Source organism: Sorex fumeus, unplaced genomic scaffold (assembly GCF_029834395.1).
Source record: "Sorex fumeus unplaced genomic scaffold, SorFum_2.1 ptg000003l, whole genome shotgun sequence".
NCBI lineage: Eukaryota > Metazoa > Chordata > Mammalia > Eulipotyphla > Soricidae > Sorex > Sorex fumeus.
In genome coordinates this window covers 18830055-18856676 of record NW_026606060.1, presented here as the reverse complement: position 1 = coordinate 18856676, position 26622 = coordinate 18830055, and the positions used below count along the sequence as shown (strand labels likewise).

Here is a 26622-nt window from a genome sequence, read left to right as displayed (position 1 = left end):
AGTGCTTTACCCTGGAGCCACCTATCTGGCCCAAAGGCTCTCTTAATCCAGAGCAGTAGATAAGGACTTTGTCCTTAGTGAGGATCAAGTCTGTGGACAGGGCTTGGCTTATTGCACAATCATATCAGTTTTTCTCCCCACCAAATACAGTAGTATAAATGAGGAAGCAGATTCGAGGTCAGCTTTGCCATTCTAAGAAAGCACAGGAACAAGTGAATAGAAAAGAGGGGTTGTATTGGCAATGAAACACCTTAAACCCATCCACCAGCACCAGCTGGAGAACAGCTCAAAGAGAACGTGTTGGGTCTGGCTTAGAGGGATGAAAAGCTTGTACACATTCTAATACTTATTCAGGAAACTTACACAAGCCTCACAATGGAGACAATACCGGGCCCGCTTGAGCCAGCCAATCGATGAACAACAGGAGACAGTGCTGCAGTGCTACCATATATATTCATGAAGGGAAAGAGGGCGCATGGGCAATTAAGCAACACACAAAGACCATCTGTGGCATGTCCAGAAAATGGAGGAGACGCATTTATGGGTGTGCATTTTTGGGTATGGTAATGAAGATTAAGGAGACTACAGGTCAAGAGAGTACTACCGAGTAGCCTCCACTGGCCTGGCGGGTACTGTCCGGCTGGCCAGGGGCCTGGGGGTGCTTATCAGTACAAAAACGTTAAGATTTTTCCGTTGACCCAATCAGAGCCGAGAGAATGCTGCCTCGCAGGTTCTCTCAGAGAGAGGTCACATCCAAATTATAAGGACCACACTGGCCCAAATTATAAGGTCAGTCTTTTAGATGTCCCTAATCTCAGAGAAACCTAAATTTTCAGGTGAAAGAGAAGGGAAGAAGTTGCAAAACCTTTTGACAGGTTAATAGCTGTCCTGTTAGGCTGGGATGGGAGAGGGCTTCGAGTCTCCTTTCTTCCTCACCCCCACATCACACCCACTTGTCCAATTCAGGTGTTCCTCTCCTACCCCCTATCCCCATATCAAGCAGGGCTTGGTTTTAAGGATAGGGAGTATCTGGGAGGTAAAAAGAGTCAGAATAGCTGATAGAAAGAGATCTGTTGAAGGTGACAGGTCTCTAAGAACAAGGGGTGGGGTATCCAGCATTTTCCTTAAAGCTGCCCTATCGAGCCAACCGTGGCCAGAGGCACTACAGTGAGATCTTTCAGGAACAACTCTTTGATCACTATTCTTAAAATGTTCTCATGATCTCACCCTAAAACATCCCAGAAATATTTTTATGGCAAACCTCCTTTAAGATGTGTGAAGCTAGCATCCTCCCAGCCTTCTATTTATTCCTTCCTGACCCTCGTTACCCGGACTCCACACTGGAAAAACGCACCTCTCCCACCGTGGGAAGAACGGACTCCTCCAGGCAAATCCTGCACAAGCTACTGAAAAGAGAAGGACAAATACATTTGCCTCCGTGTCTTGTATCTTCCTTGCCAAGCTGGAGTTGGCTTCCCAAGCAAAACAGAGAGAAGCTCTCTACCGGTCGTGAAAGGCATTGTAAAAGGTGGACCAGCAACTTCACTGAATGATCTCAGTCAACAAGTTCTAAGGCCCGAAAATGTGGCAGGTAGGTGTCTAAGGCGCACTATTAGGGACACAGTACAGCTGGACTTTTACAACAACAACCTGTCTTTCCGTTGTTCATCGATTTGCTAGAGCGGGCCCAGTAACGTCTCCATTGTGAGACGTCTTGTTACTGTATTTGGCATATCGAATACTCTCGGTAGCTTGCCAGGCTCTCCGAGAGGGGTGGAGGAATCGAACCCGGCTCGGCTGGGCTGGCTGCATGCAAGGCAAATGCCCTACCGCTGTGCTATCACTCTAGCCCTGGACTTTTAAATGCCTTTTAATTCCTGAATTTGGGGATTCACGAATATTTGTGCTCTCGAAGACTATTTTATCATTTTTTCCCTCTGGAATTAAGGCAGAGGTGGGAGTGGGGGTGGGTGTCCAGAGGTATGGGAAGGCAGTTTCTGATCCCGGCTTTGCCATGGAGTACCCCAATGATTTAGAGTAATTTACTTATGTTCACCCACCAATAAAAGTAGTTAATAATTGCGAAAATGGTGGTGGGGAGCGGACAGCTAGGATAGAGAAAGGCCCACTATGACAATGATAGTTGGAAATTATCATTCTGAACAAGAACTGAGTGCTGAAAGCAGGTAAAGGGACAATAACCTTTCAGTACTTGTATTGCAAACCAAATTGCCCCAAAGGAGGTAGCAGTGGCAGCGGGGAGGGAAAGGTGAGGGAGAGAGAGGAAGGGAGAGAGAGAGAGAGAGAGAGAGAGAGAGAGAGAGAGAGAGAGAGAGAGAGAGAGAGAGAGAGAGGAAAAGTGCCTGTTATAGAGGCAGGAGGCGGGTATGGGAGGGAAATTGGGGACATTGGCGGTGGGAAGTGTACACTGATGATGGAACATTGTATGACTGAAACCCAATCACGAAGGGCTTTGTAACTGTATACTCAAGGTATTCCACTTAAAAAGAGAACAAACCTAGTGAGCAATTACCGTTATCTCTCGTCTGCTCCTACACAGGAACGGCACACTACAAAGCCGACCTGCAAGGCGAGGCAGGCCACAATCTCCAGAACAGGAACCTGCGTCGATGTGCGGAGCGGTGCCCGCCAGCACCCCCGGGACTACAGAACCCCCTTCATTCATCCGCTGCGCAGGCTCTGCAGCCCGGGAGCCGGCAAACACGCGCCGGCTTCCTTCCGCCCCCACCACTGCAAGCACAGCCGGAGGGATGAGCGGGTGCGCTCGCCGCCGTCCGCAGCGGACCGCAGCCCTGCGTCGCGGCGGGGAGCCCCCGGTGGAGGGGTCGCGGCCGCGGGGCGGGGCCTCGGCGGCGGCCTCCGCGCGCTCCGATTGGCCCCCAGCGCCCTCGTGACTCTGGGCCCGCCCCCCGAGCCCTCCTGGGCCGGGCGCGGGGCTGCGGACGGCGCAGGGCTGAATGGGCGCGAGCGCGGCGCCCGCTGCGGGCGGGGACGCGCGGCCCGGGCCGAGCGGCGGGCGGGCGCCGCATCCCTAACATGAGCGCGAAGCGGGCGGGCGATGCGAAGCGGCGTCCCCTGCTGCCGCGGACCGAGGCGGAGGCTGCGGCGGCACCTGCCGGCCAAGGTACGTGGCGCAGCCCCCCTCTTCGCGTCAGTCTGGGGGCCGCGGCGGCGACGCGCCCCCGCCCAGCCTGCCGGGTCGGGGCTGCTCCTCCTCCCCGGGGCTCCCCGCGGGCTGCCCCGGGACGCCCGCGAGCCCAGATGCGCCCTGTGGGGGTCGCGAGCTGGGCTGGTGACCCGGGCTGGCGTGGACGCGGCGGGGACGCCCGTGTGGAGGCGTTGCTGGAAGATTCGGAGCCCGCCGAGCGGCGCGTTCATTGCCTCGCGAGGGGTTTGGGGACCCTCCGCCGGGTAACTCCATCTTGCAGACTCCGGAAACTGCACGGGCACCCAAGCAGGCAGCTGTGATGGGTGCGAGCTGCAGGTCGAAATTCGCCCGGTGACCTTGCCTGTCCCCTCTCTGCGGCCAGCCCCGCGAAGGGGACTCGGCTTCGATGATCTTTTGGTTTCTGATTAATTGTAAGGGCGGCTAGATACTCAGCGTGCGCCTTTGGTGTGTGAGTCTTGGGAGAGCGTTTAGGTGAGAATTGGGAACGGGGGACCCCAGGCCCCGTCCCACCCCAATTGGGTGACCTTGGCCAATACCGATTTTTTTTTTTTTTTGGTCGCGCTCCTCGCCCTGCTCCTGGACAAGGTTGACCCTTCCCAGGCCCTAGGGGTCCGTGATCCGAGAGAAGCGGGTTGCAGATTTCTACCTTTGTGCTTAACTCGTTGCCGGTTTCGAGCAGAGGGAACAGAGAATGGTTTTTACCTGCTGCACCCCGTGTGGCACCCCTGCGTTGCGGCTCCTGTGAGGCTCGGGGGCTGGGTGTTGGATCTACAAAGAGAAAAGAGGCTCATCTGCCCTCTGGTGTTTAGCCAAGCTTTCTCTTGCTCTCTGCCGGCCGATGCTTTACACAGAGGGATGCTTGCTTGAAAGTGTGGTGGAATCCCAGGCTACTGAGTGGAGAGAGGCACGGAGGCAAACGGGGGCCGGGGAGGTGGGTCCCTGTTGCCCTTGCGTGAGCCTGAAAGCTTGTCGTTTAGGAAGAATGTTTGACGTTTCCAGTGGGAGAGCAGAGGCTCCCTGGCACTGCATCCGTTTCCTGGGCAGGGATGTTGTGAGCTGCAGGAGCATGTGTGGTTACCTCTGTCCAGCACCTGAGATGCTGCTATCCCTGTAAGGAGAAGTGGACCTTGCAGAGTTTTGGTTATGTTTAACCACCGCCCTTGCAACTCAGGGAGAGACAGGAAATGAGTGAAGTGGGAAGGTACAGAGTTTATAGAGAGAGAGAGAGAGGGAGCTGAACACATAAACTCTGAAAACTCCTGCTTGTAATTTTAGCAACAACTCCCAAATAGTCTGATGTCATTAAAAAAAAAAACTAGTGAAATTTAAGGAAAATTATAGTGCAGAATTAGAACAGATGCATTTCTTTGTTCTTGGATATGCCTCTTCCACTTGCTGGCTTGCCTTGCTGGGGTATTTTGTAGCAGTGAAAGCAGGTGAAAGCAGGTGACCTCTTTGGAGGTGAAAGAACTATAAAACTAAAGAACTATAAAAAGAGGTTCCAGGGTTCTATGCAGGAGTTCACACAAGTGCCCTGGGACCCAGGGGATGTGTCATGGAGCCAGGCAGTTCTCAGGAGAAGGGGTGCTCACTTTCCCTACCCTTCCATGCCCTTCTGGCTCCTGAGAGTGATTTCATCAGAGCTGCTGTTGAGACACAGAGAGGTGGGGAACCTTGGTGGACGTCAAACAGCAGTGAATGTGTGCACAAAAGTAGGGGGAGAACTCCTGAGCCGCCGAGGAAGGGGAAGCAAGAGTTGGGTCACTGTGAGTAGTGTATGGTATCAAAGGCATCTGAAGCTGAAGGGGGTGGTTCCCAGCCTGGTGGGAGGAAGCCATGGGTATGGTTATACTCTTTGGGTGCTCTCTCCCCATGTATTAAACACACACATGCAGACGCAGTGCCACTAAGGAGTGGGCATGGGGGAATGAAGGTAGAGTGGTACAAGGATACCACCAGGCCTGTTTTATCTGGATAACTTTAATTTAAAATTGGTGATGGGGGCCGGGGTGGAAGGGCTTCCAAGGGTCAATTCTGGCAGGTCAGGCAATTCAGTGTGAGGGCCAGACAGTGCAGTGCTTCCGGGGGGCCAGGGACCACTAAGGACACCCTGGAGATGCTTGGGGGCAACGCAGGCCACATCTGGTGGTACTTGGGGGCTCCCAGGGTTACACTCCACAGTGCTCAGGGAGGCAGGCTATCTTGGGTATGCCAAACATGCATCACTAACCATCCTATCTCCCCGGTCCCTCATAACTAAAACACATTTTTAATTGTTGTAAACATATGAGAAAAGTAGTTAGTTCCACGTTTATCCTCTCAGCACTCGCATCCAGAAGCAGGACCCCCAGGTGGCCCTTCCCACTCACACTGACTTCCAACTCATCTATACACGCAAGGCAGGTCCTCAGATGACATCTTCTTCTTCTGACATTGACAGGAGGAGAACAGTCCAAGCTGATGGCATAGGCCAATGTCAAGGGCCTGTTTCATTAGACTTTGTTTTGCTTAAACTTGCAGTTTCCAAACCCCTCTGGGAAATACTTGCACTAATGATGCCATTCACTTAATGAGTCTCAAAAACCTAACCCAGAAGAAAAGAAGCAGAGCGCTGCAGGGTTCCACAGATACACTGATAGTTAAACGGTCACTTAACGGTCACTTAACGTTTAACTATCAGTGTACCAGTGGAACCCTCCAGCGCTCTCCTTCTTTTCTTCTGAGTTAGGTTTTTGAGACTCACTCGAGATGCTGCTGGTGACACTATGAAATGTGCACTCTCATTACTGATTTGACCCATGGCTGAATGTCCCACAGATTCACTGTGCACTTTTAGATGGTTTCCAACCTTTGTGCTCAGTGGACCCTCTTACACTTGACTTGTGTGTGTGTGTGTATGTGTGTGTATATATTTTGCAAATATATGTATATGTGCACGTATATCTGTATATTTGCATTATTCTCCACTTGTTATTCTTGGAGTAGGGGGCGGGGGTGGGGAGTTTGGACCAGGTCTAACAGAGCTCAGGGCTTTCTCCTGACTCTGAGCTCTGGTATCACTCCTGGCAGGTCAGGGGACCATGTGTGGTACCAGGGATTGAACTGGGGGTGGGCTGCATGAATGGCAAGCACCATATCCTTTGTACCATCTCTCGGGCCCTCTTTTTCTTTTTCTAGTAGATTTTCCCCTTCCCTTTGTTGATTTGTTCCCTGGGAGTCACACACACTTGGTTGTTGGACTCACACGCTTGGTTTGTGGCATGCCAGATCGTACTGTTTCGGCTCCAGGGATCACAAACTTCAGTGCTTCCCAGAACACACTTACTGGGGTGGGGGGTGGAGGGGAAGGCTGGGAGGACTGGGGATCAGATTTGTGGCCTCGACCCTTCACCTCCCGAGCTGCAGTGTACCTTTCTGATGAGGGTTTATGCAGGCGTCTAATTGCTGGGTGCTGGGTGCATATCTAGGCAGCTCAGGAGTTGCAGGTAATGGAAGGGTCTTTGATTGCAGTTTTAGAATAACTAGATTGGTAGCCTCCTCTGGGTGATGGTGAATCTTACAAGAAGCTCAGATCCGTTTTTCTCACAGAGGCATCCTTTTTGGGCTGTGCCCAGTATTTTCTCAGCAAATGCAGTCACCTCTGGGCCCCAAACACCCCTTCAGTCAGGCAGTTGGGCAGGCCAAGTGGCTGGGAGCCCTTCAGCCCTGGCAAGTTTCTCTGGAAAAACGACTTTACTTTATCTCTGCTTCTAGTGCTCTCTGCCAGCATGCCTGGAGCCTCTCCTCCCCCTGGCTTTCGCCATCTTTGCACTTTCTCCACTTGTTTCTTACTTCTCTGACCTGCTTTCCTGGAGTTCTGCTAAAGAGCTCCCCCATGCCCTAGTAGAAAAGCCCTTTTCTTATTTAGTTGTTTGAAGCTGCACAGAAGAGGGTTGTTCTCCTATTACAGCCTGAAAAATCCCCAGGATTAAGTTACCAGAGACTTCACCAACTGCTCTAGCCAGGCCTTCTATTGTTTCTCTTCAGATTTTAATGTTGGAAAATTGTAATGGAATCATACGGGACTTGATCATCTTGAAGAAGGAAAAAGTGGGAAAAAGTATAAGGAAAAAAAGTGCTTTGATAGAAGAATAACTCAAGAGCAGGTGTCATTTTTGTCATTAGACACTTCTGAGTATTGATTTCTGATCAGGGCAGATTTTCTAGACTTCCCTTTTCTTTCATCCTCCTTCCTCTCTCTGTTTTCCAACATCTTTTCTTTTTCTTCTTTCTTTTTTTGAGGGGCCACCTGCCAAAGTCCAGGCTTACTCCTGGCTCAGTGCTCAGGGATCACCCCGGTAGTGCTCTGGGGACGCTGCAGTGCCAGGGGTACAACAGGAGGAAGTCCATCTCTCAGTCCTGCCCGCTTTTTTTTTTTTTTTTTTTTTTTTTTTGCTTTTTGGGTCACACCCAGTGATGCTCAGGGGTTACTCCTGGGCTCTGCATTCAGGAATTACTCCTAGTGGTGCATGGGGGATCATATGGGATGCTGGGAATCAAACCCGGGTTGGCCGCGTGCAAGGCAAACACCCTACCCGCTGTGCTATTGCTCCAGCCCCTCAGGCCTGCTCTTAATCTCTGCTTTTCACAAACATTGTTCTCATTTCTTTTCTAGACATCTGCTTGGAGAGATGAGGATGGAATTGTGCTATAACACAGTTTTTACTCTACTTGTCATTTCCTGACCATTGGTCATCAAGGATTTTGCGGTAGGGTGCAGGATCCTGGCTCCTGGTTCCCTGGAGCTCCTTAGTCATCCAGGGAATTTGCAGCTTTCTGGTAGCTTCATGGGAGGGAGGGCGGTGGGAAAGTTCAAAAGAAACAAGTGATCAAAGTTCAAAGTTAATTGTCCTTGGAAGATAAATGTTTAAAATTCTTGAGCACCTGATAATAAAGTAAAAAGTGACCAGAAAAGGAGTAGGAGATAAGAACAAAGCTCTTTCAGGAACTGCTAAAACAAGCTGACATCAACCAGCAAGAGATTATTCAAACAAACAATCAAACAAACTTACTGAAGAAGCTTTATTTAGCTGATGCTTCTGGTGGTTCCCTCCTTCCCGGACAATACACCCATCCCAGCTCAGTTTAAAAAGTCTCCTAATGCTTTGCGCTCATAGCAGCATATATGTTAGAAAAGAAAGGCGATAGGAAGGATACATGGCGGACAGAACTGGTTGACTGATTTGGCTCGGGGACTTGTGAACCTTTGAGGGAGAGATGGGTCCTTGGTGCCAGCTGCAGTGTGCAGTTACGAGCAGGTCATGCTTCATGCTTCATGCTGGAGGAAAAACACACTCTATTAGCAGGGGCAGCCTGGATGGGGAACCTCCCCCGTGCCGCCTGCCCAGAGTTTGGGAGCAGAGAGTCAAAGGGCTCCTTGATAGAAGTAGAAAAGGAAATCATGTGTTTGGATCATGCCTCTCACAGAGCTAAGTCCATAGCATTCGTTTTAGGAATTCGGACTTGTTGAACTTCCAACATGAAGCCCAACAAAACTTCCCTTTGTCCCCATCTGAGTGCTGCCTTCCTTGGTCAGTCTAGGCCCTGTCCGTTCCAGCTTGTTCCCCGTCAACCCCCACTCACACCCCTTTCTCACTGTGGCTTCCTATGACTAGTCAGTTCTTTCTCTTCCTGCAGGGCGGATAGAATGATTGAATGCCAGACTGATACATATGCTGCCTGGCTAACTCCCCACTTTCCTTCCCCATCCATCTGCCATCTGCTCCCCGGGGAAATGCTTGCTGATGTTGCTTTGTATTCTTAACCTCAGGACTCCATCCCTTGCATCTTTCCTTTGGGGATGGGACCTGCTAGTTTCTGAATCTGCGCGCGCGCGCACACACACACACACACACACACACACACCATCTCATACCCTATCTTTCCTTCCCATGGGACTCAAGTTTGGGGGAAGCACCTGTGCTGGGACTTGTTGATAGTGTTCCAGAGTTGCTGTGTCATTCGACTTTCACTTTCTTGCACTGAACATTATTAGTCCAGCCCAGCAATTTGTTTTTGGGCCTCCGGGAGATCTAAAAACCACCTCTAGTGAGACTCAGGTACCCAAGTTGGATGGTCCAGTGCTTGCGCCCTTTGAAGCAATAGTTTGTTTGTTTGTTTGTTTGTTTTCAAGCCACATTCAGTGATGCTTAGGGATTACTCCTGGCTCTCCAAACAGGAATTACTCCTGCTGGTGCTCAGGGGACCGTATGGCATGTTGGGGATCAGCTTTATGCAAAGCAAATGCCCTGCGTGCTGTACCATCTCTCCAGCCCCAGTGGAGCAATATTGTTCAGACCCAGTGGTTATATGGGTGCAGTCCACCCTGGTAGTTCTAAGGACTATGAGGTGTCAAGCATCCAACTTGGATCCTTGTGTATGTAAGACATGTGTCCCTGCCCCACTGAGATATCTTCCCTCCACCTGTATTTCCTTTGGATTTATCTTCCGTTCAGTGGTAGGGCGTTTGCCCTGCACGCAGCCAACATGGCCAACCCGAGTTCGATTCCTCCGCCCCTCTCGGAGAACCCGGCAAGCTACCGAGAGTATTCGATATGCCAGACACAGTAACAACAAAGTCTCCAATGGAGACGTTACTGGGCTTGCTCGAGCAAATCAACGAACAACGGGAGGGACTTTATCTTCCGTTGAAATGATAACTCTGGGCCTTGCACACTGTTGACCTGTGTTCAGCCCCCAGCGTGTCCCCAGAGACCCGCTAGGAATAATCATAGAGCTAGGAGTAAACCCTGAACACAGCTGGTGTGTCCTCAAAACCGAAATGTTTTTTGAAAGGATGACTTCCAGGTTTTGCTTTATTTGTGGCATTCATGGGCCTGCCAATGCCTTGTTCTTCTGTAAACTCTAGTATGTAGTTACAACATATTTGTCATACAGTATGAGTGGTCCGCTCCACGGAGCTATCAGGAGGCTGTTTTGTTAGTTTGAAGTAACCCAGAAGGGTGGAAGGGTCTATGGGGAGTTTCCTCAGTCCTCAGTATCATATCTTCTTCCACCTCTGCCGTTAAGTCCACAGAGATAGGAGGCAGCAAACAGAACCTTCTAGCATGCTCTTTTTTTTTTCCTCCAGTAGAAACCTAACTTACTGCACAGGCTAGATCTTGTGGCTGACCCAGCCATGGAGTTGTGTGACATCTTTCAGCTCCAGCGCTAGCTCAGCTGTCCCCCCCCTCCCCTTCGATGACCCCATGGTCCCATGACACCTGACTCATAGCCCACTTCTACCCCTGTGATCACGGCCCCTGCTTCGGAACTAACTACTTAGGGCTGCCTCATTCCTCCCCTGAGGATGGTTCGAAGGACTGGTTCCTTCCTAGCTGCATCTTCGCCACTGTCCCTGGGTCCCCTCTGATCTGGCCTGTGCAGGTCTCTCTAGGCATTTTGGCACGCCCTTCCCACCACCGGGAGTCTGCGCCTCTCCTTTCTGTCTCAGAAGCCCAGCCTGTCCTGCAGGGATCCACTTACATCCATTCATCCCAGGGAAGCCTCTGATCAACTCCGACTGAGCTGGTGCCTGTTGCGCCTTTAGGCTGGCTTATTTGGTATTTGGAATATTTGGGTATTTTGGCGTCCCTGGCTAAATTATTCATTTCCGGAGGAAAGGGCTGTGTTATATCTTCCTGTCTTTCCAGTGTATGGAACATGCTGATAAAATGGGTATTCAAAGAATTGCAAATGACCCAGCAGTATAGACCACCCTAAACTGAAGCTCTGAAGAGGTTAAGCCCTGGTTTTAGGGCGTCCTTTGTGTGTGAGGAGTGAACCTGCCTTCCTCCCATTCTGCTGGAATGAACTCAGTCACCGGCCTCTTTGAGAAGACTGAGAATGCATATGCTCAGATTATTTCCTGAAGGGCTAAATTCTTCGGTGGAACCCAGCTGGAAGAAGGCTGGTACAGAGAATATGATCTCGATCATGATCAAACAGACAGATACAAAGAGAAGGCTAGTGATACAGTAGCACTGTAGTACTGTCCTCCCATTGTTCATCAGTTTGCTTGAGCAGGCACCAGTAACATCTCCATTGTGAGAATTGTTGTTACTGTTTTTGGCATAATAGAATCCGCCATGGGGAGCTTACCAGGCTCTGCTATGAGGGCAGGATACTCTCAGTAGCTTGCCGGGTTCTCCGAGAGGGATGGAGGAATCAAACCCATGTCAGCCGCCTGCAAAGCAAATGCCCTACCCTCTGTGCTATCCAGCCCAGCAATACAGTATCCACCAGAATGCAAACAGGGATGATTCCTGGGCTATGGCAGAACAGTCAAGGCATGTGCTTATAAAATGCCCTTTCAGTTTTCACTGTTATGTGAAATTTCTGACTTTTAAAAATCATCTCCTTACAACACTCTTCAGACACTTTCCTCTAAGGAAACTTTTTTGGATCATTTTTAGCAGATTATTCACAACAAGCAATACAAAATAATTTACTTACTCTGCGGTTTGGGGGCAGGTTTGCGTGATGGTGGGAAAATTCAAAATAATGGTGGTGGGATGGTGTCAGAATTGGTATTGGAATGTTGAATGTAATAAATTATTGTGGACAAAATTTTTAAAGATAAATTAATTAAAGTCAATAAGTAAATAAAAATCATCTCTTGGGTCAGAGATATACGACAGGGTTAATACGACTGTCTTGCATACCCCGGATCAATCCCCAGCACTGCACATGGCATAAAGCATCTTCTGAAGTGACCCTTGAGCACTTCCCAGGTGTGGTCCAGTCCCCATTCCCACCTCCTAAACAAATAAATAACAATTTAAAAATTTTTATTTATTGACAGCAGTGTTATTTGTATCTTTTTTTTTTGAATGAATCACCATGAGGTACAGTTACAGACTTAAAAACTTTCGCGCTTACATTTCTGTCATACAATGATCGAGTACCCATCCCTCCACCAGTGCCTGTTCTTCACCACCAATATTCCCAGTATCCCTCCCGCCACCTCCCCATCCCCCCACCCCTGCCTCGGTGGCAGGTGCATTCCCTTTTACTCTCTCTCAAACTGTGGTTTGCAGTACAGTCATTAAGTGGCCATCATGTTCGGTCTATAGTCTACTTTCAGCCCGGATCTCCCATCCCGAGCGGGCCCTCCAAGCATCCTTTACTTGATGATCCCTTCTCTCTCTGAGCTGCCTTTTCCCCTAGCATGTGAAGCCGGCTTTCAAGCCGTGGAGCAATCCTCCTGGTCCTTATCTGTACTATCCTTGGGTGAAATAAATAAGAATTTTTTTAATCCCTTAAATTTGCCAAACTGGAATTTCAGAACCAAGCATAAACCTAGGTTTTTGTTTTCAAGCATAATCCTCTGTGCCATGCCATAGGAGGGTTTCAGTCCTGGTTTTGTCCTGGGCAGATGCCCTGAGTGCCAGCATGACCCCATCTACCCTCTGACCCTCTGCGTCAAATCTCAGTGACTGTCCTGATCCCTGTAAATGGAGGGGCTGAGCAGCAGGTGTGCCTGCCCAGGAGAGACATAAGCAAATGCATGGGTGACCCTGGAAGCAAATGTAGAATAGCTAAGGAGTGCACGGAAGCTGTGGTTATTGGAACTGAGCTTGAGAAGGACGCTGAGACGCTGATTCTCCCTCTCTGCCTCCTCCCACACGCCCCGGCATTTTATTCTCCTTGAACTCTTTGACCTCTTTTGACTGGACACAGAGTTTTAACCTCATTCTGGCAAACATTCACTTGTGGGTGCTGAAATGCACACTGAGGAACTGGATATTTATTTCATCTCTGTCTCCCTTTGAGTTTCTAATGGCAAAGCGGAAATTCATTACTGGACAGTGGAGAGGCCCTCCCCAGACCTCCTCAACTCATCCTTCAAGACTAACGTCACCAGTACTGTGACTGATCCACATCACGTGCCTCCTGGGAGACGTTGGAACGGGCACAGCTTCACATCTGGGCACTTTCAGCCCAATGTGAGTCATTTGAATAATCGTTAAGAAACAGACAAATCCTGCTTCAGGGAAATTCCACAAAATAATTAACCTGCATTTTGTTTTTGTTTTGCTTTGTTTTTTAAAAAGTCAGCATTAGGAAAGATCAAGGAATTGGTTTAGATTAAAGGAAGTGTGGGGGGAAAAATACAGGCAAGGGACTGAAGAGATGGCTCGGAGGACTGGAGTATGCGCTTTGCATGTGAGAGGCCCAGATTTGATTCAGCTCCTGGTACTGCGTGATTCCTGAGCACTGCTTGGAGGAGTAGCTCCTCACTGCAGAACCCATTTAGTGTGGCCACACTCACACGTATAACATGTGATTGATTCAGGATGTAGGAGTTAGTTTTCCCCTCAGAGGTTGTTAATTAGAACCCTAGGGAAATGTGTCTGAGGTCTTCAGATTATAGCAGTATTGAAGACATATTTCCTATTTTTTTATCATATGCCATGGCTGTATACAGGAATATCTGTTCTCAGGACACATTGGGATATTTAAGGCTAAGTCTCCTCATGTCTTCAACATACTTTCAAGTCACTTTTTTCTTCAAATCATTTTTTAAAAGAGATAGGCATGTTAGCTAATAGAATGGCAGGCAAATGTGACAGAATACGGACAGTTAAAGAGTCTGGGCCAGGGATGTGGCTGAGAGGCAAATCACATGCCTTGCACATGTGAGGCCCTGGTTTCCGTTGCCCTGGCAGAAAATGAAATAGGATACAAACAAGGCAGAAAGTCTGGGTACATGGGACTTGGAATTCTTTGTACTGTTCTTACCATCTTTCTGTGACTTTGAGGTTATTTCAAAATGTAAGTTTGGGCCTCACGATAGTACAGCAGGTAAGGCACTTGCTTTGCATGTGGTCAAACCCTTGTACCATATGTGGTCCTCTTAGCCCTGCCAAGAATAATCCCTGAGCACAGAGCCAGGAGTAAGTCCTGAGCACCACTGGGTGTGGTCACCTCCAAAATAAAGTATAAGTTAGGGCTATAGATGTTACTGAATGCAAAGTATATGCCTTACATAAATGAGACCTGGGTTTAATATCCAACAAAAAGCATTCTCTCTCTTTCTGTCTCTCTCTCTGTCTTTCTCCCTGTCTGTCTCTCTCTGTCTCTCTGTCTCTCTCTCTCTGTCTGTCTCTCTCTGTCTCTGTCTCTCTCTCTGTCTATCTCTCTCTCTCTCCCTCCTTCCTTTCCTCCCTCCCTCCCTCCCGCTTCTATATCTGAGACCTTGCTGCTGGCTGTCTTAGTGTCTGCCCTTTCTGAGATTGTTACTGGAATAAACTCCCACAACACCAAGCTTTCTTCAGAGAACTTCTTGTGTTTCCTTTGGCATCAGCAGGAAACAGGATGCAAGAACAGTAATTGTGTGGCTTCACCTGACAGGAATTTCTTTTTTTCAACTGTGGCTGCTGCTGTTCCTGCTCTAGGGGATTTGCCTCCTGCTGGTCTTTTCAGGTCTCTGGTCAGCCAGCTTCCAGCCCTGCATTCGCCTGGTGCTGACCTGACCTGCAGCTGTCCTGTGACAGAGTCTTCCAGGCAGATTGTAACCCTAAAAATACATCCAAATGCATCTGAGAGTGTTAGTACAGAGGCGGTGCCTTTCACCATGGGGCCTGACTGGGCCCTTGCCAGCTCATGAAGCACAAGGCCCCCAGAGTGTTTTACTCAAAGTCTCCACACTAACCAGTGAAGGGCGAGCGAACCTTCTTCCTGCGTTGGCAGACCCTTGTGTGGAGTATTTTGGTACCAGTTGAGGATTAGCCTTTCTAGCCTAACCGTATTGGATCCTGTTGAGGACAGCCATCCACCGCTGCTGGAATTTCTCCGGAGAGGTGAGGGTGAAGGGGCCGTTCTGGGGTTCAGAAGGGGACTCCGAGCTGGGTCTTCAGGTTGTGGCTTGCCAGACCATGCAGGAGTGTGTCCGTGTCCTGGGCCCACTGTGGTAAAGACAGAGGTGGCCTGCTGTTATCCTCTCCTTCCCTTCCACCTCTCCTTTCCTAGAGTTGCCTCTCCCTGCCCTGGTTTCTCCATTCTTCCTTCTTTTCCCTTTTATCTTTTAAAATCCATCTCCTCCACTGACTCCAACTTCCTACATGGCCGTATTTGTGTTCATTGAACAAGCTGACTCTTATGTTTCCTGTTCCTCAAAAGGGAGGGGAGTGAGACTGATGATATTTTAGTGGAGAAAGGGGCCAAGAGAAATATCCCTGCCCCACCTGTGTTAAAATGATGTCTGCTCACTTTTGGCTATATCATGCATTGGGTATTTTCTCTTTCCTTTTCTCCAAAGAAAGCAAAAAAAGAAAGAAAACCTGACTAAGTTGTACTTCCTTATCCATGGTAGTGAGCACTTGATTTTTGTCTCCCTTTAAAAAAATTTTTTTAATCTTCACCCCCCCCTTTTATTTATTTGGTTTTGGGGTCATATCTGGCAATGCTAGGGGTTACTTCTGACTCTTGGCAGTATACAAGGGAACCATATGGAATTCCAGGGATTGAACCCAGGTTGCCTGTGTGCAAGGAAAATGTCTTTCCCTCTGTACTGTTGCTTCAGCCTCTTTCCCCTTTATTTTTTGCTTTTTTTTTTTTGGGTCACACCCAGCGATGCTCAGGGGTTACTCCTGGCTCATGCACTCAGGAATTGCTCCTGGCGGTGCTCAGGGGACCATATGGGGTGCTGGGAATCGAACCCGTGTCGACCGTGTTGGCTGCGTGCAAGGCAAACACCCTACCCGCTGTGCTATTGTTCCAGCCCCTCTTTCCCCTTTATTTAAACACTGTGGTTTAAAAAGTTGTTCATGATGCATTTTTCACAGGCATTCAATATTCCAGCACCAGTACCACCACCTGTGTGACCTTCCCTCCACTATTGTTCTCATTTTCCCAACCACCCCTTAGGCCTGCCCCCTTAGCAGCACAAAATAATTTATTTTATATTGCTTATTACAACTAAATGGCTAATGGAATTATAAAAAAAAGTAAAAGAAAATCAGTGAAAATTGTTATAGAAAATTGTTATATCTCCCCACGGGGGTCATTACATACTTGTCTGATGATTTACTAAGCTGGTCGTGGCTAGTCAAGCCTTCTGTGTTATTGTTTTTGTTTATTAAGCTTAGTTGGCTCCTCTGTTACTTTCCCATCTAATTTGGTGTGCTCCTACTAGGATGTCAGTATTGTAGAACTTGGAGGTGTCGGTGGCCTCACACTTCAGAAACTTCAGAGTATTTAATGGGGCTATAAGTTTACGAGGCAGTCTTTGTGGGATGTGGGTGTGGCTGCCAGGGCTTCTAAGAGTAGGGATGGAGGGAAGTTGCCAGCACCGCTCCCTCGGGTGCCCCAGAGTTCTCAGCTAGGAGATAGCTCTACGTGCGTGTGTGTGTGTGTGTGTGTGTGTGTCTGTGTGTCTGTGTGGCTTGCTTGATCTCTTCTGAGATTTAATCATGAATCTGTAAAGCTGGGCTGATAGATGACAGTGGCTGCAGGATGTGGATGTGGCTGCCAGGGTTTCTGGGTTTAGAGGATGGAAGGAGGCTGCCTGCCCCCACTTCGAAAAAGCCCCAGAGTTCTCAGCTTGGAGACTGGTGTACCTGGAGTTTTCAGCAGTTTGGTGTCTTTGCAGAACACTAATTAGTTGTGAGGCAATGGAGTTGGGATGGGGACAGCTGTGGAGAGGGTGTGAGTGCAGCTGCTGGTGCTTTAGCGGGGTGGGGACTCAGCCACCTCATCCTCTCCTGAGGATACTCAAATTTTCAGGTGGGAGAAGGGTTTAACTGTGTTGTTTTTTTCTCCCGGCTTACTTGATCTCTTTCAAGATTTAATCATAAGTCTATGAAGCTGGGCTAATGGATAAGCTTACATGGTGGCGGTTTTGTCTCCATTTCTTAAGGCACACACATGCACAGACACACACGCGCGCACACACACACACACACACACACACACACACACAATGACTCTTATTTGAAATAGGATTCCCAGCCCAGGACTGGAATGATAGTACAAAGGGCACATGGCTGACTCACGTTTGATTCCCAGCATCTCATAAGGTTCCCCAAGCACCGCCAGGAGTGACTCCTGAGCATCACCAGGTGAGGCCCCCCCAAAAACAAGAAAATAAAGGATTCCCATCCCTGACCACCATGCACCGTACTCAGAGCATTGTGTAAATACCGGCTGTTTGTGCTGTTCAGACACATGGAGGATCTGTTTTTCCTTCCTGTCTTTCAGTAAGGCTGGCTGACCGTGAGTTTGTTTTTCTGTGGGGACCTGGGTGTGAGCCATTGATGGGGGCATTCTTTCTTTCAACTCTCTTGCAGCATTGCATTGTATATGTTAAAGTGCCTTGAAGTATTAGACAGGAGTTTCTCAACCTTTTTCTGTGACCTCCTTCCCATCTTGCTTTCTTCCTGTGTCCCTCTCCCTCTTACCAGTTGGCCTCTAGTCTTGTGTCATGCCCTCCCCCCCCCCATCCATACAGCTTTCTCCTGTGGTCCCCTTGGAATATTGAGGACCTTAACAAGGGGGTGTTATATGACACTCAGATGAGAAGCTAGTGTTTGTCACTGTTATAGATTCTTTGTCTTTCCAGGGCCAGTGATGAAACCCAGGGCCTCATGCATGACAAAGCTTGTTGGGAAGTGGGATTTCTCCAAATGCAGCACCCACATAATAGGGAAATTTGCTTCCCATGAGCATCAGCATTCTCACCTGTTCCTAGCAAGCAGGTGGGAAATTCTGGAAATGAGGTCTGGGCATCATGAGGTCTGTGGCCTTCACAGCCTCCTGCAGGAGCCCTTGCCTGTGACCAGGCCACACCAGCACCAGCCAGAGCATCTGGGAAGCACCAGTAACTTTAGCGCACAGATAGAGAACAGATAGAGAATGAGCCTGGGAGCTGATGGGGCGTGGGGTTCACACCCACGCTCTCAGCAGCTTGGATATGGTGGGTGAAAGGTCAACGTTCTTAAAAGAGACACGAGACCACCCCACCCACCCTGCATAAATAGGTAAGAATGATATCGTGGTGCTTAATCTCCTGAGGATACCCAAATGGTGACATCAGCCTGGGTGTCTAAAAGCACCGTGGTATGCCTTAACCCTCTGTTCCCACAGTGTGTGTACTGTACATATGTGGGGCTTCTTGGAAAAGATCAGGGGTGGAGGACAGTTGTAGGCTTGGGTGTGGCTGGATGAGTGCTTTCTTTTCACTTTAAAAAGGTAGTGATACTTAAGTGAGTAGAGCACTTGCCTTGGTTCAATCCCTGGCACCACAAATTGTTTGCCAGCCCGCCAAGAGTGATTCCTGAGAACAGCTGGGGAGTGGCCCAAAAACAAAATAAAAATAAAAAGAGGGTAAATATCCAATGAGACTTTTTGTGTTTTTTTTTCTGAAAGGGGGGAAGTAGGCCAAATAAGTTTGGGAACCTTCTGTATTTACCCTTTCCCTGTATCCCTCCCGCAAATCCTTCCAAACCATCCTGTCTTGGCTGTCCTGTGTCTTCCGCTGTTTGTCCAAACCAGGCCTCTGTGCTTTGCTTGGTTCTTTCTTTCTGTTTTTCTGACACCAAGTAAAGTACTTCATCCAAAGCACGAAGTCCCAAATTTGATTTGATTTAAGCAAGTCTTTTCTTAGCTTTCTAGAGGATAAAGTGTCAGATCCCGATCAGGGCTGCCAGGAGTCGAGTGAGTTTGCGCCAGTCTATGGTTGGCTTCAGACTTCATTCCCTAACACCTGCCAAAAAAGAAAACGCGAGGGGTCGGGGGCGGAGGGGGGGGAGGGTGGGCAGACATTCTGTTGAGCTAGAGACCATGTTTCAAGATGCCTCCTGGGCATCTTTTCCTATTTTCTTATCCCCTCAAATGCATTATGCCTTCATCTCTAAGCCACAGATAGGGACTTCCACCTTGATGTATTTTTGTTGCCAGTGCTGGGGTTTGAACCAAGGGTCTCACACATGCAAAGCAGATGGTCTGTTGCTGAGCCACATCCTCAGCCCCATATGGATTTTTCTAGAAAAGGACCCAGATTTGTCTTTGTGTACTTTTTGGTTCATCACAGGTTTTTCTTTCGTCCTTCCTCAGTAGAGCTCTGGCCTCATCCCTTCCTGGTCCTCCACTCTAAGACCCTGGTCTCTCCCTCTGCAGCACCAGGCGTCCTGTATCTTATTCTCCCTCAGCAAACCTTCTCTGCTGCCGAGAAGTCCTTCTGCTCCCAAAGCCTCACCCCTAGCAGGCTGTGTCTGCTGTCTTATGACCACCTCGCTTGGCCTGTGACCCTCCTCAGGAGCTCCCCTCCGAATTCATACATTAAGTCACTGCTTTCTCAACCTCAGGGGCTGCTGTAACATGATCGTTATTGCCCCAACAACCATGAACTAAAGCCCTAAACACTTGTGAACCCACTGTGTTCTGAGGTCTAGAGGTGTCTACCCAGGTGAAAAGCAGGAGGCAGAGGGGATAACGCAGGTTGGGATTCTCTGCTCCTCACCTGTGCACATGTCACCTTCAACAGGTTACACGCAAGTCCATGAAGCAGGCGGGGGATTTGATGATGCCAGTGTGTACGCTTATGCCTGCCACTAAATATTAATGCCCTCCAACACTCTCGCCTCCGTAATTGTCTTCACAGTTAATTTGGCAATTCATTATGTGCTGCTTTGTGGTCTCTATTCTCATCTTAGCTTCAGTGATTAATACTTAATTTTGAAAACGTCAGTGCCAGTTGTTCAAATGGACCGAAAGCCTTGCCCATGGATCAGGGCTGTTAATCAGACTTGTTTCTTCATCAGGCATGGAAGCATTTCAGAAGAATTTATTACATTTTCATACGTGAGTAAAAGTAATACTCACTCTGAAAGCCTGGCCTTTCTGAATCTTCATGGGGTAGCTGTTCACGACAGTGAGTAAAGGGTCAGACTTGTGAGTTGGGGCACCTGGAACTTGGAGGTGTCAGGGAAAGAACTAACTGCGTGAAGGAGGAGAAGAGGGACCATGACCTTCCTAACAGCCTTCATTTATTTATTTTGTTTTGGCTTTTTGGGTAGCACTCAGTGATGCTCAGGGGTTACTCCTGGCTCTGCACTCAGGAATTACTCCTGAAAGTACTCGGAGGACTATATGTGATGCTGGGGATCAAACCAGGGTCAGCCTCCTGCAAGGAAAATGCCCTCTCTGCTGTACTATCGCACCAACCCCCTATGGCCTTTTATGTGCTGTGCAGGTTCTGGGGATACAGACAATGGAGTCTGGGTCTACAGCTCTGGCCTCCAAGTGTTACCAGATGGTGGAGATCTACAGTGTACTGTAGCACTGTAGCACTGCCCTCCTGTTGTTCATCAATTTGCTCAAGCGGGCACCAGTAACATCTCCATTGTGAGACTTGTTGTTACTGTGTTTGGCATATTGAGTACGCCACCGGGAGCTTGCCAGGCTCTGCAATGCAGGCAGGATACTCTCAGTAGCTTGCCGGGCTCTCCGAGAGGGACAGAGGAACTGAACCTGGGTTGGCCGCGTGCAAGGCAAATGCCCTACCCGCTGTGCTATCACTCCTGCTGCAGTGTACAGAAATTAATTCCCCATCCTTTGTGCTCATTGGAGAAAGAGACCTGCCCGGGGACGGCTGCAGTGTCGAAAAGTGACTCCACAGAGAAGGAGGAAGATTTCAAGATGAAAAAATATTTCCCGGGTAGGGCATGGGGAGTGACGGCAGTGGGGTTCCAGACCAAGGAATGTGCAAAGGGTATGAGGCAACAACCAGGTGTCCAGGCTTCTGTTCGTACTTCGTAGCTAGTATGGGGTAGAAAAGTTTTTCTCATAGAGTCTTAGAGCCTGAGATGAGTCAGGAATCTTTGAACAGGCATAAGTAAGTAAAGTAAAGGCCCTCCTGTTGATCATCGATTTGCTTGAGCGGGCCCAGTGATGTCTCCATTGGAGACTTAATGTTGTTACAGTGTTTGGCATATCGAATACGTCATGGGGAGCTTGCCAGGCTCTGCCGTGCGGGCGAGATACTCTCGGTAGCTTGCTGGGCTCTCCGAGAGGGGCGGAGGAATCGAACTCCGGTTGGCCATGTTGGCTGTGTGCAAGGCAAACGCCCTACCGCTGTGCTATTCCTCCGCACCAATGTTTTAAATATATTTTGAGTGTGTGTGTTTATATTTAAAATCCTTTGGAGGCTGGAATTGAGATAAGGGAGCCCAGAGGTACCTCATCTAAAGAGATACCCATGGACACTGGGCTTTCCAGGAGGCATGATGTCGAGGCCCTGGGAAGGAGAGAGCTGGTCCTTGCTTTGCGGTTTGCACCTTAACTGCGTAGGCAGACGGCATCGCTGCAAGAGCATGCTGAGGGACAGGGGAGAGAGCAGAGGGGTGAAGGCACAGGCCTGCTTGCAGAAGATCCAGCATGACCCCTGCAACTACATGACCCCTTGGGCCATGTATGTGTAACTCTGGAGGGCCCCGATCTCTGCGGGGTGACCCTGATGCTCCTCAGCTCTACAGGGTCTGAGCAGCACTTCTTCCTCAGGCCTTAGCACTGAACCACTGGCTTGGTGGGCCCAGTATCGCTCTACCTAGACCCCGAGTATACTGGGAGAATCCCTGCCTGCTAAAATGAGACGGGCCTCTTCCCTTTCTGTATGCTAATAACAACAACCACCAACACTGATAGTGTTTCCTATGGGCAACTGCTTTCCTAGGTTAATCCTGTTTAAGAGGGATTTATACCCATTTTACAGATAAGGAAACTGATCTACAGAGTTTTACTAACTTACCCATGGATTCACAGCAGGCAGAGCTCAGGTATCAGACTCTAGATGACCTCTCCCAAGCCGCTGTACACTGTGACTTGCAAAAACACACATACACCTCTGTTTACTTTTTTACCATTTGGGTTGTGTAAGTGTGTCCTGTGGGGAGAAAGGATCCTAGGGGGAGGGGCTGAGAATTGTGGACCCCATCCCCCCTGCCCTCTGCAAAGCCCCTCCTTTCCTTGCCACAAGGGAGAGAGGAGAGCCATCAGCTGTCCTGGTCAGTGTCCAGCCAGGGGACATTCAGCAGGCCAGGAAGGTATCTGTGCAGGGGACTGATAACACAGACCTTGGCAGGCCTGAAGACGGCCAGACAAGGAGTGTTAGTCAGAGATCAGGAAGCTGCTGTCACCTTGGGCTATAACTCATACTTGTCACAAAGCCACAGGTGTCATGTGGAGAGCGTGGACGGACACACACACACACACACACACACACACACACACACACACACACACACCATTACCCACTGTAGCTGATGCCAACATCAGAAGCTCCAGGGCTGGGAAGGTTGCTGCCTTCCTCTTGCTTCCTTCCGCCAGCTCATCCCACCTCACAACCCAGCAGGGAGGCCCGTGGCAGGACCCACACAGCCTGGGAAATCCAATCGTTTACAGCCGAGTGGCGGAAGAGAGAAGCCGCTTTGACTTACGTAACGTTTAATTTTGGAGTCCCTGTAGCGTCCCATCCCGGCAGTAGAACCTGAGCCAGCAGCGCTGTCCAGCGTGGCCCGGATTGGCGGGGGCGGGAGGCGGGTCCTTGCTGATTCCGCTCTGGGCTTTGTTCTCTGCTTTGGTGCGAGTTGAGTATCGTTCTGAAGATAAACACACAGCCTTTGAGAAGTTTCCATTTCCTGTGTATCTAGTGACAGGTGGCCAGCCGGTCCCCCTCTCTATTCCCCGTCTGCGAGTGTCCTTAAGTCACCACAAAGTGGTCCTGCCTGGAAGCCTTCCAGGACCCCAGCTGTTCTTACTTCTTACTCCAGCAGATTGTTCAACAAAAATTTCCTAATGAGATTTCCAAGTAACTTTGGAAACATCTCAAATAAATTAGTATCTATGGGTGAAACTTCTTGCAGTCTTAAGTTACACAAAACTGAAGTTGAGGAAGATATTGTATACAGCAGCAGAAATAAGAAATGCTTGAATATCTGGGTTTTTTTTTTTAATGATAAAAAGCTCAATAGGGAGGATTAAGTGAATAGTGAGATATGCCTTCCTCCTGGCTAGTAAAGACATTATTTCTTTTTTTTTCTTTAAAAGAATTTTTTAAAAATTTTATTGAATCATCATGAGATAATTCATGTTTGGGTTACAATCACACAGTGATCAAACACCCATCCCTCCACCAGTGCATATTCCCTACCACCAATTTCCCTGGTACACCACGCCTTTCCCACCCACCCCCTGCCTCCATGGCAGACAATATTCCCCATACTCTCTACTTTAGGGCATTATGGCTTGCAATACAGACACTGAGAGGTTATCATGTTTGGACCTTTATCTACTTTTTGCACACATCTCCCACCCCGACCGATTCCTCGAGCCATCTTTTTCTTAGCGATCCCTTCTCTATTCCAGCTGCCTGCTCCCCTTTGCTCATGAGTCAGACTTCCAGCTATGGAGCAATCTTCCTGTCCCGTGTATCTACTATCCTTGGGTGTCAGCCTCATGTTATGTTGTTTTATACTCCACAAATGAGTGCAGTCCTTCTATGTCTGTCCCTCTCTTTCTGACTCATTTCACTTAGCCTGATACTCTCCATTCTATCCTTTTATAAGCAAAGTCATCTCTCCTGACAGCTGCATAATATTCCATTGTGTAGATGTACCAAAGTTTCTTTAAACAGTCATCTGTTCTAGGGCACTTGGGTTGTTTCCAGATTTGGGCTATTGTGAACAGTGCTGCAGTGAACATACAGGTACAGATGTCATTTCTACTGTGCTTTTTTGCATCCTCAGGATATATTCCGAGATGTGATATTGTGGGGTCATATGGAAGCTCAATTTCTAGTTTTTGAAGGACTGTCCATATTGTTTTCCAGAAACAGTATGATTTGCTGGACTAGTGGGCATTCCCACCAACAGTGAAAGAGTGCCCCTTTTTCCCCACATCCACGCCAGCACTGGTTGCTTTTGTTCTTTTGAATGCGTGCCAGTCTCTGTGGTGTGAGATGATATCTCATTGTTGTTTTGATTTGCATCTCCCTGATGGCTAGCCATGTGGAGCATTTTTTCATGTGCCCTTTGGCCATTTGTATTTCTCTTTTGAGGAAACTTCTGTTCATTTCTTCTCCCCACTAATGCCAGGCACAAAATGGATTAAAGACCTCAATATCAGACATGAATCCATAGGTACATAAAGGAAAATAGAGGCAGAACTCTCTACGACATGAAGCTAAAAGCATCTTTAAGGATGAAACAGCATTGACCGTGCAAGTGGAAGCAAACATAAACAAATGGGACTGCATCAAACTAAGAAGCTTCCGCACTTCAAAAGAAATAGTGACTAAAATACAGAAAGAGCCCACAGAATGGGAACGAATATTTACCCAGTACCCATCTGATAAGGGATTAATATCCAGGATATACAATACACTAGTAGAACTGTACAAGAAGATATTATTTCTTAAACTAACATCTACATTTATAAGAATAGCAAGAAGATATTATTTATTAAACTAATATCTACATTTATAATAATAGCAATTAGTACCTATACTTAACTGCTTAACTGTGATTTGAGTTTGTTTTTCCATAGCTAACAGTCTGGAGGTGGAGGTGGTTTTGTCCTGGGGATTGTTCAGGACTCCTGCCCTCCTCTCTGTTCTTAGTTATCTAAGCCACATCTGTTCATATTCTGTTGCTTGCTCCAGGAGAGACTGGGAAATAGACTTTTTATTCTAGAAGCCTGAGTATGCACCCAATTAAAAGTCCAGAGTTCTAATTTGAGAAAAAGGGGAAAACTGATTTGGGAGGAATTGTATGAATTAAAGTATCCTTGAAATATAATTTGGAAATGGAAAATTTGAGAATGAAACCAGTTCCAAAGCATACCTCAGAATATATATGTATATAAATAAAGAAATACATATATATTTAAATAAATTTTCCTTTGAAATAAGCATGTTTTCTTCTCTTTTATTCTAGATATAACTTTTAAAAATTAAGATGCCAAAGTAATTTTCTGCCTCCTGCTGGGCTCCGCTTTCAGCTTGGTTACTGTAGGTTGGGTCTCATGCTTCCAGTGTTTTTGGCTCTGTGGTTTGGTCATGCACGTATACACACCTCAAGGTGTCCAAGGGCCTCTGACCCTTGCCCCTGTTACTTCCTCTCTGCTTCTTCTTCCCTCCTCAATTTGTTTTCTTCCTGTTCTTTCTTATTTCTTATCTAGGATCAACGGTAATCTAGGTATTCCCCTTTGATACCATTGGTTCCCTTTTTCTATTATTCATAAAGACAGATAAATGAACTATCTGGTATTTGTCCTCCATCTTCTGGCTTTCTTTGCATAATGTGATACCTCCAATTCCATCAGAGTTGCAGCAAATTGTATGATTTCATCCTTCGGTGCAGCTGTATAGTATTTGATTGTGTTTCTCTACCACACTTTCATAATCCACTCATCTGTCATTTGACACTTAGGATGATTCTATATCCTAGCTATTGTGCTAAGTGCTGCCATGAATAATGATGTGTATATGCCCTTTGGGATGAATGTTTTTGTGTCCTTGGAGGAAATACCAAGAAGCAGAATTGCTGGGTTGTATGAAGCTTTATTTTGTTTTCCTGAGACATCTCCATACTGTTTTCCGTAGGCATTGAACCAGACAACATTCCCACCAGCAATGGATGAAAAATTCCTTTTTTACCACATCCCTGCCAACACAGTGTCTTGATAATTTGCCATTCTTACTGGTATGAGATGATGGATATCTCCTTGCCATCTTGATTTGAATTTCCGTGATAATAAATAATGAGCGCTTTTTTAGTGCCTGTTGACCATTCATTTGTCTTCTTCAAAGGAATGTCTATTCCGGGGCTGGCAGGATTGCACAGCGGGTAGGGCATTTGCCTTGCATGCGGCCAACCTGGGTTCGATTCCCAGCATCCCATATGATCCCCTGAGCACCGGCAGGGGTAATTCCTGAGTGCAGGGCCAGGAGTAACCCCTGTGCATAGCTAGGTGTGACCCAAAAAGCAAAAAAAAAAAAAAAAGTTTATTTCTTTTTTTCCCCTTTTTTTGATAGGTTTTTAGATTTTTGTTGTTATTCATCTTAATATATTATATATCTTATGTATATGTATATATACTTTATATACTTCAATATTATCCATTTATCTGGTGTGTTGAGTGTAAATATTTTTTTTTACTCAGTTGGGTGCCTTAGTTTTTAGCCTGGGTTTCTTTTGTAATGTAGAAACTCTTTAATTTGATGTTGTTTCATTTGTTTATTTTTGTTCCTGATGCCTTTGTCAATGGAATTATAATCACTGAAAATACCTTTACGGTACAAATGTTGGCACCTTCTGTTTCTCAATGTATTATGACTTCTGATCTGATCTCAAGGTCTTTGATTCACTTTGAATTGACTTTTGTGTAAGGTGTGA

General features: G+C 47.8%; 1 protein-coding gene across 2 annotated transcripts in view; it reads left to right on the top strand.

Annotated features, from left to right (window-relative positions):
• The first annotated feature begins 2954 nt into the window (after window positions 1-2954).
• Window positions 2955-26622, top strand: part of ST3GAL5 (ST3 beta-galactoside alpha-2,3-sialyltransferase 5) — a 59470-nt gene continuing 35802 nt past the window's right edge. The window contains exon 1 of one of the 2 annotated variants that reach the window (XM_056118189.1): window positions 2955-3145. In XM_056118189.1, the coding sequence (XP_055974164.1) occupies window positions 3058-3145 (88 nt within the window). In that variant the 5' untranslated portion in view covers window positions 2955-3057. The remainder of the gene's footprint in view (window positions 3146-26622) is intronic. The other variant, XM_056118197.1, reaches the window with a different exon arrangement.